This window comes from Coturnix japonica, chromosome 5, assembly GCF_054131305.1.
Source record: "Coturnix japonica strain WE chromosome 5, WE-NBRP24, whole genome shotgun sequence".
Lineage (NCBI taxonomy): Eukaryota > Metazoa > Chordata > Aves > Galliformes > Phasianidae > Coturnix > Coturnix japonica.
The window spans coordinates 12,059,943-12,077,780 of NC_140667.1; the positions used below are offsets into that span (position 1 = coordinate 12,059,943).

The 17,838-nt window shown below is 43.8% G+C and overlaps 2 protein-coding genes across 2 annotated transcripts in view; one reads left to right on the plus strand and one right to left on the minus strand.

Annotated features, from left to right (window-relative positions):
- The first annotated feature begins 11,956 nt into the window (after nucleotides 1–11,956).
- LOC146760681 (pleckstrin homology-like domain family A member 2) lies at nucleotides 11,957–13,444 on the plus strand. Its single transcript, XM_085550016.1, has 2 exons — nucleotides 11,957–12,475; nucleotides 13,003–13,444. The coding sequence occupies exon 1, from the start codon at nucleotides 12,069–12,071 to the stop codon at nucleotides 12,465–12,467; it is 399 nt and encodes a 132-aa protein (XP_085406142.1). The 5' UTR covers nucleotides 11,957–12,068; the 3' UTR covers nucleotides 12,468–12,475; nucleotides 13,003–13,444.
- A 678-nt stretch (nucleotides 13,445–14,122) lies between these two features.
- SLC67A1 (solute carrier family 67 member 1) overlaps nucleotides 14,123–17,838 on the minus strand; it is a 45,961-nt gene continuing 42,245 nt past the window's right edge. The window contains exons 9-10 of the mRNA XM_085550015.1: nucleotides 17,675–17,795; nucleotides 14,123–14,371 (exon numbers count right to left, since the gene is read on the minus strand). Coding sequence (XP_085406141.1) covers nucleotides 14,184–14,371; nucleotides 17,675–17,795 — 309 coding nt within the window. The 3' untranslated portion in view covers nucleotides 14,123–14,183. The remainder of the gene's footprint in view (nucleotides 14,372–17,674; nucleotides 17,796–17,838) is intronic.

Below are 17,838 nucleotides of genomic sequence, written 5' to 3' on the forward strand. Positions count from 1 at the left end.
TTGCTCCCTGTAGTATAATGCTTTTTTTTCCTCTCCAAAGAGAAAATATCTGATTTCACAAGTAAATAAATGCTTCGGATACAAGCAAGCTGTAAGACCTGAACTTCAGCACATTTGAGATCTTTGACAAAGGAAAAACAATAACATATGACACCAACATCTATGGAAGATGAGAAGACAAAGGTAAGCACTTCAGAAAGTGGAAAGACACCTACAAATAGACTATGTGAACTGTCTTCAGTGTAAGGGGGTGGGGGGGAACAGAATGTTTTTCTCAACTGAGACAAACAAGGAATGAAGACGTGAAAGTTATAAAGCTATGAGGAGGGGGAAGGTGAAACGTATCACCTACATTAATTAGCACGAGAAAGGAAAAAGCTTTCAGGAATTCTGGACTGAAGAGCTTTGGGGAAAAAAAATATTAAAACACGTCCAGTCTAACACTTTAAATATTCTCACATTTAGTGAAAATTGCCCATGGCATCCTGTATAAGCTTGGCTGACCTAGCTGACTATCATTTAGTGACTCCAGCCTCCAAAGCAATCACAGACTTGAAACAGAAGGACTTTATCCAATGTCCAAGGAATTCAACTTTCAGTTTAAGGAGTGACTTGGATGCTTCATTGTCTCCAATGAGGATCATTACTACTGTTGAAATGTCTGTTTCAGAGCTACATCTTCACCTTTGCAGTCAAGGGAATGGAAACTGGAGTTTGACAGGTTGGTGATGGCCAACGAGGACAGTACAAAACATTTGAGTTATTAAGCCCACTCCGCCTCTGATTGGCAATAGCCATCCAATCCCAAGTTCTCAGAGAAAACAAAAAATCATAATCACATAATCAAAGAATGGCTTGGACTGGAATGGGCCTTAAAGACCAAAGACATTGTGAAGAAATAACTGAGAACCTGAACGATCACGCATCAAAAGGCAAGTCCTTCTTGAATACTGTAAAGCATAAGAATCAGAATACTAGAGTGCAAGTGCTGCCAGATCCTTACATCAACTCTGTGAAAATATTGCCTTTTCTCCAGAGGTTAACCTGTTACCTCCTCTACATATCTTGTCCCCTGCCTCCATTTCAACTACTTGATGATATAAGTGAGGGTATATGGCATGACGACCAATTTCCTCTTGTGGCACTCATCTTACCTCACAAAAGGAGAGGGAAGATCTAGCTATATTCTATTTGGCTTGCAAAGAAATATCTTTTATTAAGACATGCCCATCAGCTTCTTGGATTGTATATTTGTTCTATTCCCTTACTTCAGTAGCTTGTTTGCAGGCATTTATCTTAGAAAAATTTTAGCCAGGCTGTAACACAGTATTTAAATCAGCATCTGCTGAATAGCCTTAAGCTACAGCACTAATGCTCCCCTGACTTCAACAGAAAAAGTTCGCCTAATATTCTCTAAAATCACATTAGTGTTTTTCACAGTTCCATCACATTAGCAGCTGAAAATTATCTTCTGATAAGCTCCATTCCAGTTCCCATTGGTCTGTGCTTTGAGTCACAGAATGAGATTTCTAGTTCCTCCTTAGCACTGTAAATATTTCCAACGTTTTGTCCAGGGATTTCAGGTCACTAGTGTACGTTCTGAGCCCCCAAACTCTGTATCTAAGCACATTGCTGCTGATTTCTCTCAAGGTTTTAAAGTCGTGCAGCTTCTTGTTCAACCACATTGTTATCCCCACTCCCCCCCCCCCCCCCCCTTTCTTTTTAAACCTTAAAAAAAACTGTCTACATTGAAACAACTTCTTATTTTCAGAAAAAAATAATAGCATTTGTTTCACAAAGAACTATTTATTGGTCTTGGCTCAGTTTATTGCTATTCTTTTCGTCTTAGACACTAATTCCCCACGGAGAACATTTCAGGAAGAAAACCCCGTGATGTTCAGCAGAGCATTCATCATCTGGTGGTATGTTTGTCTCTCCCAGGACATTCATAATTGCATGTCTAAGTTCCTAATACGTATCAAAGAGAGAACACTGAAAACAATAATATTTACACTCATCAGTAACACTATTAGAAATTTAGCCTTTTCCATACTATATGCAGTGTACGTGATGCACTCATACAGTACTCAGCCTTGCCAGTGAGAGGTGGAGAAAATAGGGAAGAGGATGACCAAGAAAGATCAGAGTTGACAGCCATAGGAAGTACTCCACTTAAGTACTTTAAATGGGCTCTTAATAGCTTTATGAAATATCTGCTGGTTTATTAACATGCTTCTGCAGTAAGAGTCTTTCACGTGAAGGATAGAAAGTTTAAAAGACTTCAAACACTAAGTTATATAAAATTATATAAGACTAGATCTAATAGAAGACACAGATTCCTAAATCGAGGACTGAAAAACATCTAGCTTCCAGGTGTCTTTACCCTCTTCTGCTGCTTTAAAGCAGATAGAATTTAGCACGTTTGCCTTAACTCACAACTTCACTCCCCTGTGCAAAACAAATGCAGTGAACAACTGTCAATGCTTCAGGAAAAAGAAGCGATTCAAGATGTGGATGCAATTACCCATTCCTAGTTTCTTCAGCACTTCAAGTCAAAGCACAAGGGAAGCAATCATTGTTGTAATGAGTGTTCAAAATAAGGAGCACACAAACGAATGCTTCCTCAACAATAAAACCCCTTAAACATAAAATCCAGTTTCTTATGTAGAAGTTGATGGGTTATAATAAATTCATCCTAAATATATTGGAGAGAAATAGTCCAACGAATCTTGCTAATGCTTTTGGTGTTTCATTTTTTCCTTATTGATAACAAAGAAATAGAAAGGATGTTTTCTTAAAATGCTGGTATAGCCAAGTACTGAACCTTAATGGATAAAGGTCAGAAGGCTGAATTTGGTGGCCACAATGTTAAACATCTGCATAAAAACAGCGCCTTTCCTCAGTATCTCTATGAATGGATAATATCTGGAGAGTCCCGACTCCAAGCAAGCTATTAAAAAAGATGCTATTTGATATTGGGTTATTATCATTGCCAATATTTAGCTTTCAAGGGGGATTAAACTGACAAAGACACCAAGATACTTGAAATAATGAGATAATATCTTAATCTGTTTGCAAATGAGAGCTCAAACTGAAAATGCATGATGGGATTAGCTATTACTGCTGACAGTATTGGTATAACCCTTAGACAAGCGTGTCCAAACCGTGGCCATATTCTTAAACCACACTTATGAGTGAACGCTGAATGCTATTCTTAACTTTACCTGAAACCTATCTAGGGATGTACACTGACATGATCTCCCTCCTGCGTCTAATCTGTAGGCCTCCAGGTTCAAAGGAAATAAGAAATGATTTCAGAAAGCTCACTACCACTTCCCCTAAATGATGTTTTATGTGCTGTGCCACTCCATAAACAAACATTTTAAAGAGAAAAAACAAAGACAAAAGCAAAGTCAGTACACTGGCAAATTGCACTGAGGCAGAAAAGAGATTTCTTATCTATTACAAGGAGGAAGTTCTGGGGTAATGGCTGATAGAAGCCTATTCCCACAGATGCCTGAACCTGAGAAGGCTGTTAGTTCCTGGCTTTTCATGCTTATTTTGTCAGTTTTGAGTTGTAATAAACACTTAACAACCACTGTATCACTTCTTGAGTTGTGAATGCAGAATATAAACACTGTTGGCAATCCTAACACATCTGAATTAACTGGACACCACAATTCAATTCCAATTTAAGCTACTAACCTTTAGAGAAATTATACAGTAACCATAATCCAAGGCCACAACATATGTAGTCTTACAGACCTGACAAAACAAGACAATTTATTCTTAACCTTCATCATTTTACAACAGCAGTACTGTATGTAACACATGTTTATAGTAAATTTGCATCATGGTTTTATGGTTCTTGGTATTCCACATCATAACATTACGTAGTGCACTGAGAGTTGAAGTGTTAATGCTCCAGTCCCAGGTACCTGTCTGGAGGAGGAGAACTCCATTCCCCAGGGGGGCTTTGCAGTCAGAGAGGAGATAAAACTCCTGATGAGGTCACCTGATCAGGCTTTTCTCTTTGTCACTCTTCTCCATCATCTCTCCTCACTGCTGCCCATCCTGACTTGTGTGTATCTCTTCAGTATTACTGTAAGGCCTACAGATTTCAGATACTCTCTCATTATACTTGATTTATTAGCTTCAACTCTAATTATATTGTATTATAGTGTGTTATCTCACATTCCAATACCATATTTAGTACATTAGTTTGTTTCTCCTAAGATCATTGCTGCTGTTTTTAATTATTTTGGGGTCCCCTGTTTCCCTTTTCCAGAGGTGAGGATTTTGCCCCACTCATCATGGAACCAGGCCCAACCAGCCCTTAAACCACTGACAGTTTGAGGTTAAGTCAGTTGAATATCTGTGAGAACTTACTATCATTTAACAAGGTCAAACACTGACACTGCATTCTTGCTGAAATTACTCAACAGCTACCAAATACAATGAAAGCTTGTAATGTTGTAATCCAATGGTAAGTACAACAATAACAGCAGAGTAGTTAAGTCCAAGGCTACGACAAGCAAGAGTTTACTCAAATACAACAACCACAGACACAGAAATAATAAGATCTGCTTACCTGCAGAAGGCCTCAGATACACAAGGATCTCCAGCAAGATACCCTCACCTCTACTGCTAACCCTTAAATGAGGGCTGGCTGGGAAGGGGTGGATCCTGGCTCCACTCCTTCCGGTCACTCACGTGCATTGCATACACCTGACCTCTTCTGTGTTGGCCCTGCCTTCCCACCTGGTGCTCAATCACTGCTTCAGGCTGTGACTTAGCATTTCAGCTACAAAGCTCAAGGTACTCAGTCATCTAAAACCTTTAGTGTCATTGTAAGAATTCAACTTCTAAAGCGTAGACTCGTCCTCAGTGCAAATAAGCTATGGTTCAAACATGGTTTTGCTGTTTTCTTCCCCTTCAAAGTTCTCTTTTCACTGCATTGAGGTACAAAAGGAAAAAATCCTGAGACTTTCAGTTCTTACAGAAGAAGATGACCAGAATCTGATAGAAATAGATCCAGAGGGAACACAGAACTATTTGAGCACCTCATGCATCACATTCCCAGGAGACTGGGTGTTACTAGCCGGTGAGACATTGATCAAGCAGGCAACTCCTGGGGACCTATTTTAGGACCTTTGGCATTTAAACACTTCTTTTCCTGCTGTAATGTATAGCCAGAAGAATCAAGTCCTGGAGTGTTCATTTTCACATGAGTTATATTGATGTTATTATCAATATAGATGGACTTTCACATGAGTTTGTGTATTAAAGCAAAGGACTAATTAAGCAAATGGTTACTAATTACAGATTGACATTACACACCACAAGTGCAACCAACTCTAACTGCTTGTTTCATCCAGCCCGTTATCATCATGCTGAACAAGAAATGCTGTTTGCCACGCATCAGCTCACCCATCACCCTAGGTGTGATCTCCAGAAGGCAGAGACTGGGAGCTCCATGTGCCAAACCAGCACAGTGAGCAGTGTGAAGAAAGGAGCTTTGAGTGATCAAAATCTGACATGGAAATGAATGAACAAAGCTGGGTAGGACTCAGCTGGGTAGCAAGTACCTGGACTATAAAATGAACAGTAAGAAATAAGTCACAGGCACCAGAAATATGAAGGCAATAAGAATGTGATGAAAGCTCTTCTCAACCTGTTCCTTCAGTGTTCCTTAATCTTAACTGCTCCACCAGGTTTCCCTATAGTACTCTTACCAGCGTCAATGCAATCTATACAATATGTGGAAATATCATTTCCTTGAAATATTAATAACACTTTAAAATTCATATCTAATCAACACACATTCAACTGGATATAAATTAACTTCCTTTACAAAGTGAGGACTGAAAAATACTGTTCTAATTATTCTCTTCTTTAAAGACACTTTGGAGAAAGCCAATGAATCATGCTTAGAAGCTGAAGACTACAAACAGACCATTCTCCCCTCAATCCACAAGCACGAGTGGCTGTAGGAAAGACAATTGTTTACAACTGTCATTATCATCTGTTACTCGTCCATTTCTGCTGCTCTTAAATCATGACCAGACCCAAGTGCAATGTATCCTGAAACACCCCATTGTTAATAATAACCATTAGAAACCTGTACATCAGTACAGAAGAACACTTCTGAGACAAGAAGAAAATGAGAACTTATCAAGAACAAAGCACTTGATGTTTGCAGGAGAGAAACTCAGCTTCAGACTGCTTGTTTAGCTTAGCATTCCCAACCTTGAACCTTTAATTAAATGTGAGATCTTTTTCTAGCTCTGGGGTCCTATCTTCTCAACTGTGATTTCACCTGCTAGGATCAGTAGCTGAAGTGTCTGCTGGGGCAGCAGCTCCCTTCCTCCACACCAGGCAAAAGCCAAATGGTAAGCACTGAAATGGAGCTGCTCCCAGTTAGAGAAAAGTAACAACTGTGGGCATGTTGCCAATGAGCTCATTTAGAGTGAGTTAAAGCCTTAGATCTCTTTTAAACTCAGGGAAGAAAGTTGTGCATACTTCTGCGGTCCCCAAACCTCCATCAGATGAGTGAAACTCATCACAGCCTGAGGCTAAACTGTCACACAAGCTGCTTCCTGCCTCTTTGAGTCCTATCAGAAAATGCACCGATAAAATGACTTTTCAGAAATAACTGAACAGTTGGGTAACCAGCTGTCAGTAAGAACTAAACCATGGGTGCCCAGCCACCTGGCTTGCCTAGGGTGCGCTGAGTACAGCAATAGTCTCGGGACTGAGGAACTGATTTGGGCTGCATTTAAGTTGCTCTGAAAGTAATGCCTTCTACTTAATTCCATGGAAACTACAACAAAGAGCACAATAAAACTTCATAGTAGAGCAAATCCGCAGCTACAAAACACTATTTTCCAACATAGTCACCACCATTAGCCAGGCATTTTTGACAGTGTTGAATAGGACCCTGTGTGCTATGCTTATATCATAAACATTATCTATACTTCCTCGTGCGCATTTACACTGGGTATCACAGTTAGCTGTTACCATATGTCACAGGTATACAATCCCACTATGTGACCTTCTGAAAAGGAAGAACACATGAATCTCATTTTAAATTATTAGACAACACCATGACATGCAAGGCAACACCTCACTAGACAGAACCCTATGACAGTGTTCTGTATATAGAAATAACACAAAAAAGATGAGATGACACTTAACTCGTACCATTGAGCTAACAGTCATCATAGAGAAAGCCCCATGTATATCACATCAAAATACTGATTTCGAGTTTACTGATTTCACATTTAAAGATAGAAACTGAGAAAAAAGTTTTGTACTTAGTGCACATAAAAAACTAGGTATTTTAAACTCACCTCATAAGGTTTGTCCAGAACATCTGACTCAGAATATATCAGTAATCAGTAAAAAGTAAAGTGTTTGTGAAAGTGTTCTTGCATTCTATTCCATCTCCTGCAATGGTAGGAGGATTTTATTAGCATCTTCAGTTAGTTCAAAGTTTAGCATTTTCTAAATAACTTCAAACTACACTTACATTTGTATATATAAAAAAGCCAACTCCTGTAGAGAGCAAGCGACGTATCAAGTGACAGCAAGTTTTGTTATAAAGAATTTTGACTGTTCCCATGAGAAAACTGGTTATATAAATTCATATTCTTCATTATAAGTTCCAATAATCTCCTCTGCAACATATTTAATCATTTGCAACCATACACCAGAAATTCAGGGGTTGTGAGCCACGTTCCTTTCATTCAAGTTTGAATACAGCCTGTGAGGAATAAACTTTGGGCATCAGAAAGAGGAAAACAAAAGTGACAGTGCAGAAAACTAAACATTGCTGCTCAGGTAAGAAGCAGTTGCTCTGGATTGTGTTTGGAGTTTTCAGGGACCACAAGATACTCCCAAGAGTGCCGCACCCTAAACAACAGCCTATTTAGTTAACTGACCTGGAGTATACGCTTCCCTAACATCTGGTCAATGAACCAAGGCCTGAGGTAAGTATGCATTAGTATTGATCACTATTTCATAACATGCCTTGCCACTGAAAATGCTACAGGATATTATCTTGCTGCTCATAGCACAAATGACTAATAATTAAATAAGTAAATGACAAATAACACCGAAACACCCACGCGTCTGGCAGCTGCAAGAAAGAAACTAAAATTCCTGAGGTAGTATTTGACTTCTGTGTCTCTCAGAAAGGCTGTTCTTGTTGGTAGAGTTCCTCACCATCGATGATGGTGAAGAAGTAATGTGAAGCATTAAACTGTTATCTGCAAGCATAGTTGAGAGACCACCTTCAGATGGGGAAATTTCCATTAATGGAGGCTGATATCATTCAAACACATGGGTTTTTTTCTTTCCTGCAGTAACATAGGCTGCACCACCTATATTATGTTCTTCTGCAGTTCAACCTGCTGCCAAGCAGGATGCAACCAATGATGTTGATGCATAAAGAAACTCTTTCCAATCAGGTTGATGTGAGCATTTGCAAAAATTAAGGACCTCTCCCTCCTATTCTGAGAGGGTGTATTTTTTGATTATGTATAATATAGTAGAGGCATTGTATAGACATCTCTATGGATGAGAAAGACTCTTCCTCCAGAGGGCAATTCAGCATCTTCAACAGATTGTCAGTTCCCTGCATTCAGGCATCTTCATTGTCCATCAGTCACATCCTCCTACCATTTAAAATTATTAAGGAAATTCAATCTCACATCAAAATGGAAAAGGGAAGATTTAGGTTGGATGTCAGGGGTAAGTTCTTTACTATGTGAGTGGTGAGGTGCTGGAACAGGCTGCACAGAGAAGCTGTGGATGTCCCATCCCTGGAAGTGTTCAAGGCCAGGTTGTAGAAGGCTGCAATGACATCTATAAAAAAAAAAAAAAAAAAAAAAAAAAAAAAAAAAAGACCTTCTTTCAGTTCTGTTGTTCAAAACTTCATAGCTTAAAGAAATCTTAAAAGAAAACATTCACCACTTCCTATCTGCAGTTGTTTTACAGGATGTTTTGCAAACATAATTTCAATCTCACTATGAAACAAGTAAAAGACTAGTCCACTTCAAATAGCATTACACAATTTATTTAGTTAGTTTCTTTAAGGCTGTACTTCCCATCTTTCAGGATAGTTTAAGATTTTTGCATCTTCACATTTTGTGCTGTCTGACAGTTTAGTAAATGAACTTTTAGCCTCTCACTCATGTAATTCATTAACAGTAACATTTAACAGAAGTTGACCTAGGACAGATCCCTGTAGAATGAGATCAGAGCACTGTTCTTGCCTGAAGGCGACCCACTTCACAAATACACATGAACCCAACTGTTCATACACATTGCATTAATAGCAGGCACTCTCCTCTTGATGATGCTTTAAGTTAAATGAAACAGCACAAGAATATAGTTTCCACAAAGTAACGCTTAAAATCTACTGCATAACAAGAAAAAAATTTGATCTTTTTGTAAAGGTAGACCCCACTTTCCTGGTAAAAGAAATGCACTTACTGTGGTATGTATGGTGAAAATGGTGATGATGGGTTGGTGGTTAGACTAGATGATCTTCAGGGTTTTTTCAATCTTCATGATTCTATCACTTTAAAAAAAAATAAGGGTTAGGGTATCTAAGACTCACCAGTGCTGAAGCTTTCAGTCAAGATGGATGCTCACCAATGTTGAGCTTCACCACAAAAACTCCACACAGGAGCAATCTCCAGAAAGAGAATCCTTGCTGGTATTCAGCCCTTAAATGGGATTTAGGAGAGGTGGAGTCAAGCTCCAACCCCTCTGGGAGCACAGCTGAATAACCTTCACCTGGGCTCCAGCAGCTGACCCATCACTTGCATCAGATGATTAATCAGAGGTTCAGGCTGTGATCAACAGTTTCCCTTACAGAAAGCAAACCATTAGACAGGATAGTCTAATTTCTGCAGCATTTCACCTCTGATGAGGTGCAAAATTGCACTGTGACAAATATTCCTTCAGCAGATATCTGAAGAAAATTTGAATGGTGCTGCTAACACACAGACACTTTGGCATGTTTTCTGTGAATTTAGAGGAACAGAGATGATTGAGATTGTAAGTTAGAACTAAGAGAAGTGATATAATTCATGATCTTAAATTCCTCCAGAGTCTTCCATAAAAAAAAAAAAAAGCTTCCATAAAAAATGGATCTGCCAGCATCCGTTTCTGCCACCTCTTCAACTTTATTCTTGAACTATTTGTGACCTGAAGGACTTCCCAAATCCATAATAATAATACAACAGCTGCAAGGCTATTCAGTACAATTGGAAGTTTTCTAAACACTTAGAATAAAAAGAATGCTTTTAGACACTATTTTCAGAGATCTTTTATTGGAAAAATGACTACCTTAGTATAGAGGTTACATGTGTAGTGCACATTTTGGTAAGCCACCTAATAGTCTGGCCACAGTAGCCTGCCAGTTTAGAGTCTGGACAATCATAGCAGGACTGATAGAGACAAACAATTTCCTGGGAACCAAAACAAAGTTTTATTACCATCTGAGCAAATTAGACACACTGAGACAAAGTAATTTAAATAATAGGTCTCCAGTTCAGTTGATAATTCCAGTAACTACTCATTGTACCTTTCCATGCCAGCAGACATAACAATTTCTGGCATTGCAGAATTCCAGGCTACTTGTACTACACAGTTCCAGTCACAAAGCAGAGCGTCAGGTTTGAAAGGCAATTCAAATTGTTATTATTATTTTTGCTCTGAGTGTTCAGTACTGAGACATGCTGACAGTTCTGTGTTAATCAGTACGATGGATCGGTGCAGATCACCCTGATGAAAGCCAGAGCAGGAAGATGAATCCCAAAAGGGGGCAGCAGACCCCCAGCCGCAGGTGTAAGCCTCACTGAAAAGCAGATTTTGCTTTGCACCGGACCGTTTGAAGCAAGGTGTGCACAGACATGCTGTGTCCCGTAGCTTTCCAGACCGGCAGCCTTCCTGCAGCTGTTCCTTCTAGCTCTCCTTTTTCCTGCCAGATTGCTCTGTTTGAAGCGGTGTCCCATTTCCTGTGCACAAAGATCCTCCACAAAGACATTATAATAATACTAATACTAATAATAAAAACTCAGCTTAGGCTCTATCTCCGGTCTTACCACTTCAGATTCTTCATTTTTACATGGTCTTTTGGGCAGGAATTTTGACATTTCAGTGGCCAGAGTAGCATTTGTCCAGATAGTGTCAATCTGAGCCATTCTCTTGGAAAGGAAAAGATAAATCTTGCTAAAGCTAGATAAATTGGTTGCTTTTGGCTGTGGTGCTGGACCAGGCAAAACAGTGTTGTAAAGAGTGGCAAAATCAGCGGTGCACAGAAGAAGGGATGCCAGTGCTGCTGGGTGCCACCTCCTGATGCCAGTGTCCCCATGGCAGTGGTCAATGGCCAGGCCCTAGGAAATGATGGAACCGACCCTGGGAAGTGGGTCAAGGGGAAGAAAATGGGGTGACTGTGGGGGACAGTGAGAACGGTAAGGGTGGGCAGTTCTGGTGCAGAGCTGGGTAGGTGGGGTCCCCGGGGAGGTTGTGAGGGAAGGCTTCGTGGTGATGCTGCATGGCTGTGGAACTGAAGTGAAAGGACTTGGCCAGGACCCGAATTAGAGGCCGAGGGTCCTAATCGGGCATCTGCGGGGCTCCTGAGGAGGGGGGAGATGGCACTGGGGCTGAGAACGCTTCGGAGAGGAGATGAGCTGCAAGGTGGGGTCCATCATAGCCACCCCATCACCACCACGGAAATACAACGGGCACACAGACGCGAACGTACCGCGACGCCGGCGTCCAACACACTACAGATCGCGCTCGCCTCCCGCGTGGGTGCCAGCCCGGCGGGGCGGAGCGGAGCGCACCGCGTCCGGGGCGGGCGGGAGGCGGAGCGGCGAGTGGGAGGAAGGCGCCCGGTGATGAATCACTGCAATAAATTGGTCCCGGTGCGGCCGGGTTCAGTCATTGCCGTCCGAGACGGGGTGGGAGCAGCGCAACCCAGGGATCTGGAGCCTGGAGGGAGCGAGGAAAGGACGGAAGGAAGGGACAAGAGAAAGAAAGAGGGAGGGAGGATGAAAATGCAAGCAGAAGTGATCCGCGAGGGCGAGCTGGAGAAGCGGAGCGACAGCCTTTTCCAGCTGTGGAAGAAGAAGCTGGTAGTGCTCACCAAGGACAGCCTCAGCCTTTTTCCCGACGGGCACAAGCAAGCCAAGGGCAAGGAGCTGGGCTTCGGCTCCATCCTCAAGGTGGACTGCGTGGAGCGCACGGGCAAATACATCTACTTCACCATCGTCACCAAGGACCGCAAGGAGATTGACTTTCGGTGCCCGGACCAGAGCTGCTGGAACGCCTCCATCACCATGGCCCTCATCGACTTCCAGAACAAGAGGGCCATCCAGGACTTCAAGAGCCGCCAGGAGATGGAGCAGGCAGCGGGTACCCAGGAGCGGCGGCTGGCCCGGGCGCCCTGAGCCCCCAGGTGAGCTCACCCCCCACCCCCCTCCATTCCTCCCACCCTTAACAAATTCACAGAGATAGATACCTCTAACTCCTGCACACCCATCCTTACCTCTGTATCCCCCACACACCGTGCTTTGGGGAGAGATGGTGCCGCAGCAAGGCAATAGGGCTCCCACAGCCGCTCCTCGTGTTTCACAGCGCAGAGCCGGGTGCCGCACCCTGAGCGCAGCGTGTGCTGTGCTTGCAGCTCTTGCGCCTGACTCATGGGGCTCATTCACCCTTCCCGAACCCAGTGCTGTGAATTCCGGGTGGGAGATGGGCACAGTGTTGGGAATTCTGAATGGCAGGCAAACATGTGTCTGTGGCAGAGAGTTATCAGGGTAGGAAATTGCATTCAGCAGCGCTTTTCTTGCAGAACGCCCTATAGAGATGCCGCAAATGCCATGATAAGTGCTGAGTGCTTCCTCTCCCTTCAGAGCCCATTATTTTTACTTTTTTTTCCTTACCCTTTCATTTAACTAACCGGCTTCCTCTTGCTGCTTTCAGAGTGTACCGCTGGATGGTAAACCACAGCAAGTGTCTTGGACTGAAAAGGGACAGGGTACCAATGAAGGAAAGCGCGGAAGATAGCTGGGGGCAGCTTGGTTTTCTCCAAGACCTGTGGAGGCTGCTGAGCAAAGAGCCCCGGGCTTCGCCTGTGATGCATTTTAATAAAGAAAAAAAACCAAAGACTTTCATATGGGACTTCCAGCGTAGCCCCCACGTGCTTTGGATGGCGTGGCTTCGCGAACGGTTCTCTCCTATTTATAAGACACAAGGAAGATTCAACACTGACTGGTGGTGTTCAACACAGTTTAAATTATTTGTACTATCTATATTTGTATTTATTTTGACAAATGTCTTTCAGCAGTTATTGGTCTTAATATTGCTTTTGCATTAATATGTCCATTCCAAATAAATTACTTGAAGTGTTCACTTTTTATTACTACATGTGGCGGTGCGGTGACTTTGTGGGTGCTGTTTGTGGTGTGGGGGCTGTAAGGCAGCAGGGGCCTGGATGGAACTGTGGAGTGAAGAAGCTCCTGGTAATCCCTCTGCAGGGAAGAGCATGGAAGAAAAGTGCATTGAAGGCCAGTGAAAGAATACAGGAGCCTTTCATGTGTTCAGCCAGGGCTTTCTGGGGGATAGTTGCCCATGTAATTGAGTAATGGCACCTAAAGACAACACAAGAACTCCCTGCAACCATACCATGATGTTCTGCCTGCTGCTGCCTGCCCCCAGCTCTAGGTAAACTGAAAGGCCTGGGAAGGTGTCAGGTGCTCTTTTCCTGCAGTCCAAGAAGCTGTGCTCTTTTGGAAAGGGGAACACAACCTGTTGAAGTTTTGTCTTGTGAGGGTCAGTGCCTGCTAACCTACCTGTACTCCCTTGAGAGCATCCAGCAGTGCTGAGCCCCATTTGCCGGCAGGGCTGCAAAGTGCTCTTTGCAAACACTTCAGACTTGGTAACTCCCTTTGGGTAAATTTTTTCCTGCTGTCACTATCAGTTAATTCTTGCATGAGACTTTATACTGGAGGCAGCTGCAAGGTATTTAGTTATGAGCAGCCTGCAGTGAGAGCAGGAGGGGCTCAGCACAGGGTTGTGCCTCCAGCTCAAGAACGCTAGAGAATACACAACAATATTGCTTTCTTTATTTCTGTGGAAAAAAAGGAAGAGGCAGCTTTCGTGAATTAGTGGCTTTTTGTCTCTCTCAGTGGGCTTTTCCTCTTTAAGAGATAAACAAACAAACCAGCGTTGACAATGAGCTGCAAGTAGCCGAAGGAGGAGACTCCAAACTGCCTGTACAAAATGACACCGAGGGTTGGGCCAACCGTCCTCGTCAAGGGCTGGACAGAAGCACAGATCCCCAGCATGGCCCCTAGGAGAGACAGCAGAGATGTCAGGGTGAAGGTTAGTAGCCTCCCACTACTGAGGTAGGAAGTAGCCTCAAACCATGTCTGGGAACCTTTGGCACTGAGATTCTCCTGAACTCATGGGGATAGGATAAGATGGGAGGGGGTGGGGTGGGGGCAGCTTCCAGGGACACTCTGAAGCCTTCTGAAGCAAAGCATGCAGCCCCTTTCAATATTATAATTAGCAGCTGTGGGAACCCAAGGGGTCCCAGCCCACCCAAGCAGCTATCACTATGTATTTTCTCTCATGGTACAAAAGAACAGCTCTTAGGAGTGCATCAGGAGCTAGAAAAGTCTTAATTACATCTTTAAGAAGAGCTAACTAAAAGCAGAAGTAGAGACTGAGCCCCCATAAGATCAACCCCACAGCCTTGTGAATGGAGTGGTTGTTTCCATTTGGATGGCAATGGGAGCCTTTCACCTGGCTCGGCCGGTTCTCCTTGCAGCAGAGCATGCATTTGCATGGTGAACAGGAGGAGTGGAAGCACCTCCACTGGGGCAAGGGCAGGTTTTTCCACCAGGATGTCACATGGGATACAGCCACGACCTTGGGCTTCTCACCATGCAGGACATAACTCCACTATCCCACACAAAGCATGGACAAGCGGTGCAAGGAGCATAGGTCCTACTCTGAAAGGGTACTAAGAATAATAATTGGGAACACCAATACTGAGTTATTGGCATGACTTTTCCACCAATACATGACTTGAATCACTGCCAGTGGGATTCAGGAGAGGGGAGAAGCTGTCCTGCTTGAAAGATAGCACACTGCTAGATGCCAGTGTGCTGTCTGTATGGTGACCATGGAGAAATGATCCCAGCTTGGTGGGAGGACAGGCAGACATGGGTTGTTGTCACACTGGCCTGGAACTGTTGCACTTTTGTAAAAAATGTTTAAAATTTTTGTGCATTGAGGCCAAACTGAGGGCGTAGGTTTGACATACAGAGAGGGAAGCCTCCCTGAAGAGCTGCCCAGCTCCTCCTGCGCATGGGAACAGCGATGGGCGGGACCTCAGCCTGACCCTTTGCCAATGGGAACAATCCCACAACCACCAAACTTTCTGGGCAGGTTTTGCAATTATTTTTTTTTCCCCCTCTGGGTATTTGAATTAAACTAATTACTACGTGCAATTGCCAAACTGGCTCTCATGATTAAGGAGGCACTTTTTTTTTCATTCTATTTTTTTTTTTCTTTTTTTTTGAGCTGAAATTCATTCTCTTGAAAGGCTGGGCTCTCCTCGGCAGCCCTGTAATGTGTTACCGAGAAAGATAATTTCTATTTAATGGGCTTAATTAGATCCCTCGTGTCAGATGCCCTGGAGCTTTGAGACACTATAAATCAGCCATTGCTCCATTTCCAAGCAACTCATGTGATGGATCCCAGTTAACTTCAGACCTTTAGCAGTAACAAGTCATCACACCAGCAAAAAAGCTTCCTCTCCTCTTCTCTCCTCTCCCCACCCCCAGCCTGGGATGCCGGTTGCAGAGCATTACTGCTGCAGGCTCTACTCCTAAGGCTTTGTGCCTGATGTGCAAATCAAATCACGAGCTATGGGTCCAGGATACTGCTCTGCTTCCTCCCTGCCTTCATGCATAAAGCCGTAACAAGACCCCCATTCTCGGGGGACAAGGAGTGCTTGTGTGACTGTGGGCCTGCCTTGGCTTGTGGCTGCGCTCCCACCAGCACACACACACAGCAGAGTGGCACACATGTATGCCGTGCAACATTTTCCCTTCCTGCCTTTGAAGATGGGGAGGGAAAAAAAATATCAAAGGGAAACGAATGAAATCATTTCCACTTTGTTTTCTTCTGGAGAATTCATGAGCTTCTCTAGGAGTGGCCTTAGATGGGTCCTCTGCAGTGCCAGTTTTGGGTTGGCAGGGGAAGGAGCCATGCTTTAGCTGCTGTCCCTTTGGGTGCAGCACCCCTGTGCTGGAACGGCACTGCATGGCAGCATTGCCCCCAGGGACACCCACGCCACAGCTGCTTCAGGGAGGCAGCTTGCAGAGCCGCAGCTCTGCTGCGTCAGGCATTCCTGCCCTGCCTGGGAACAGAGCCTCCTCCCTGGGGAACACCACAATGAGGAGGCATGTCACAAGAGTGAGGGGCACAAAGGACCAGTGAAGAAGGATTTCCTCCAATGCTGTGATCCTCCTAGCCAGCTGTGTCCCTCCTCATCACACCTAGTTTTGATCCAGGAGCACATGGCGTGGTATCAGCCTGGGATGGATGGGCACAATAGAGCCCATACTCTCCCAGCATCCAAAAACATCCTCCTGTCACCCCATGGGTCGTCTACATCCTGCCCATCTGCATCTACCCCATTCTGTCCTAAAAACATACGCAAGCGAGGACCAGGGTGAGGCAACTAAACCCATTTTCCTCTCTGACTGAATTTTGCCTCTGGGCTGGCTTTAACAGCCGAGCAATGCTCCATTTTTCCTTACAAAGCCCTTTTGAGCAGAATCTGGATGAGTTCCAGCCTTTCTTCGTACCCTAGAGCCCCTTGGTGCCCTTCCTCCAATATTCCCCCTCCCTGGTGAGTGCTGCTCCAAGCCATTAAGCAGCAGATTTGCTCCTGGCACACCCCATCCCTTGCCTCCATGCAGTCCCAGGGCTTCTCTCCCAGGTGGAAGCACTGTGCCTGAACACTGCAGGATCCCAGCATTCATAGCAAAATCATAGAATCATGATTAGAATCATGATAGAGTTGAAAAGGACCTTTAAAAGTCACCCAGCCCAACTCCCCTGCCATGAAGGACAAGTAGAGGCAATCTTCGATTCTACAAATAAACCACTGCAGTGACATTTAGAAAAGCTCTTCATCCAGATGCACCTCCAAAGTGCTTTATAAACTTCATTAATGGACTCTAAATCTGATTCTCAGTAGGGTCCTACATGGAGGTATCTTTGTCGACTGAAGAAACATTGCCCCATTGCACAGAGAATGCAGTGACTGTTCACAGAAATATGTCCAAAGAGGAGAGCAGGGACAGTGATGGCATGAGGCAAAGCAGACAGCTTGGCTCTCAATTAGGGATGATGGCACTGGGGTCAGTGTCTGCCTAGTGAGGGAAGTGCTCACAAAGAACAAGTCCTATCAAACTGGGGACTTCACCTTGTGCTGAGCAAAAGGGGATGAAGGTCCAGGCCTTATAAAAGCCTGGTGGTCTGGGAATAAGATGCTTACTCAGCATTGTTCAAACACCACTACCCGACAGACGCAAAAAAGGGAAAAAGACATGCTTGATGTTTGTGATGGCCTTACCGGTGTCAGAGGAGGGCACGGCCTTGGTGAGGATGCTGTCAGTGATGGTGCCCTGCACATTGAAGGCAAATACCAGCGGCACCACGATGATGCAGTAATGCCATACAGTCCTCATCAGGGCCTAAGTGACAAGACACAGTGGAACATGGATCATTAGAGAGCAC

Coding starts and splice junctions, on each gene's coding strand:
- LOC146760681 (XM_085550016.1), top strand. CDS start 12,069: ATGAAAATGCAAGCAGAAGTGATCCGCGAGGGCGAGCTGGAGAAGCGG.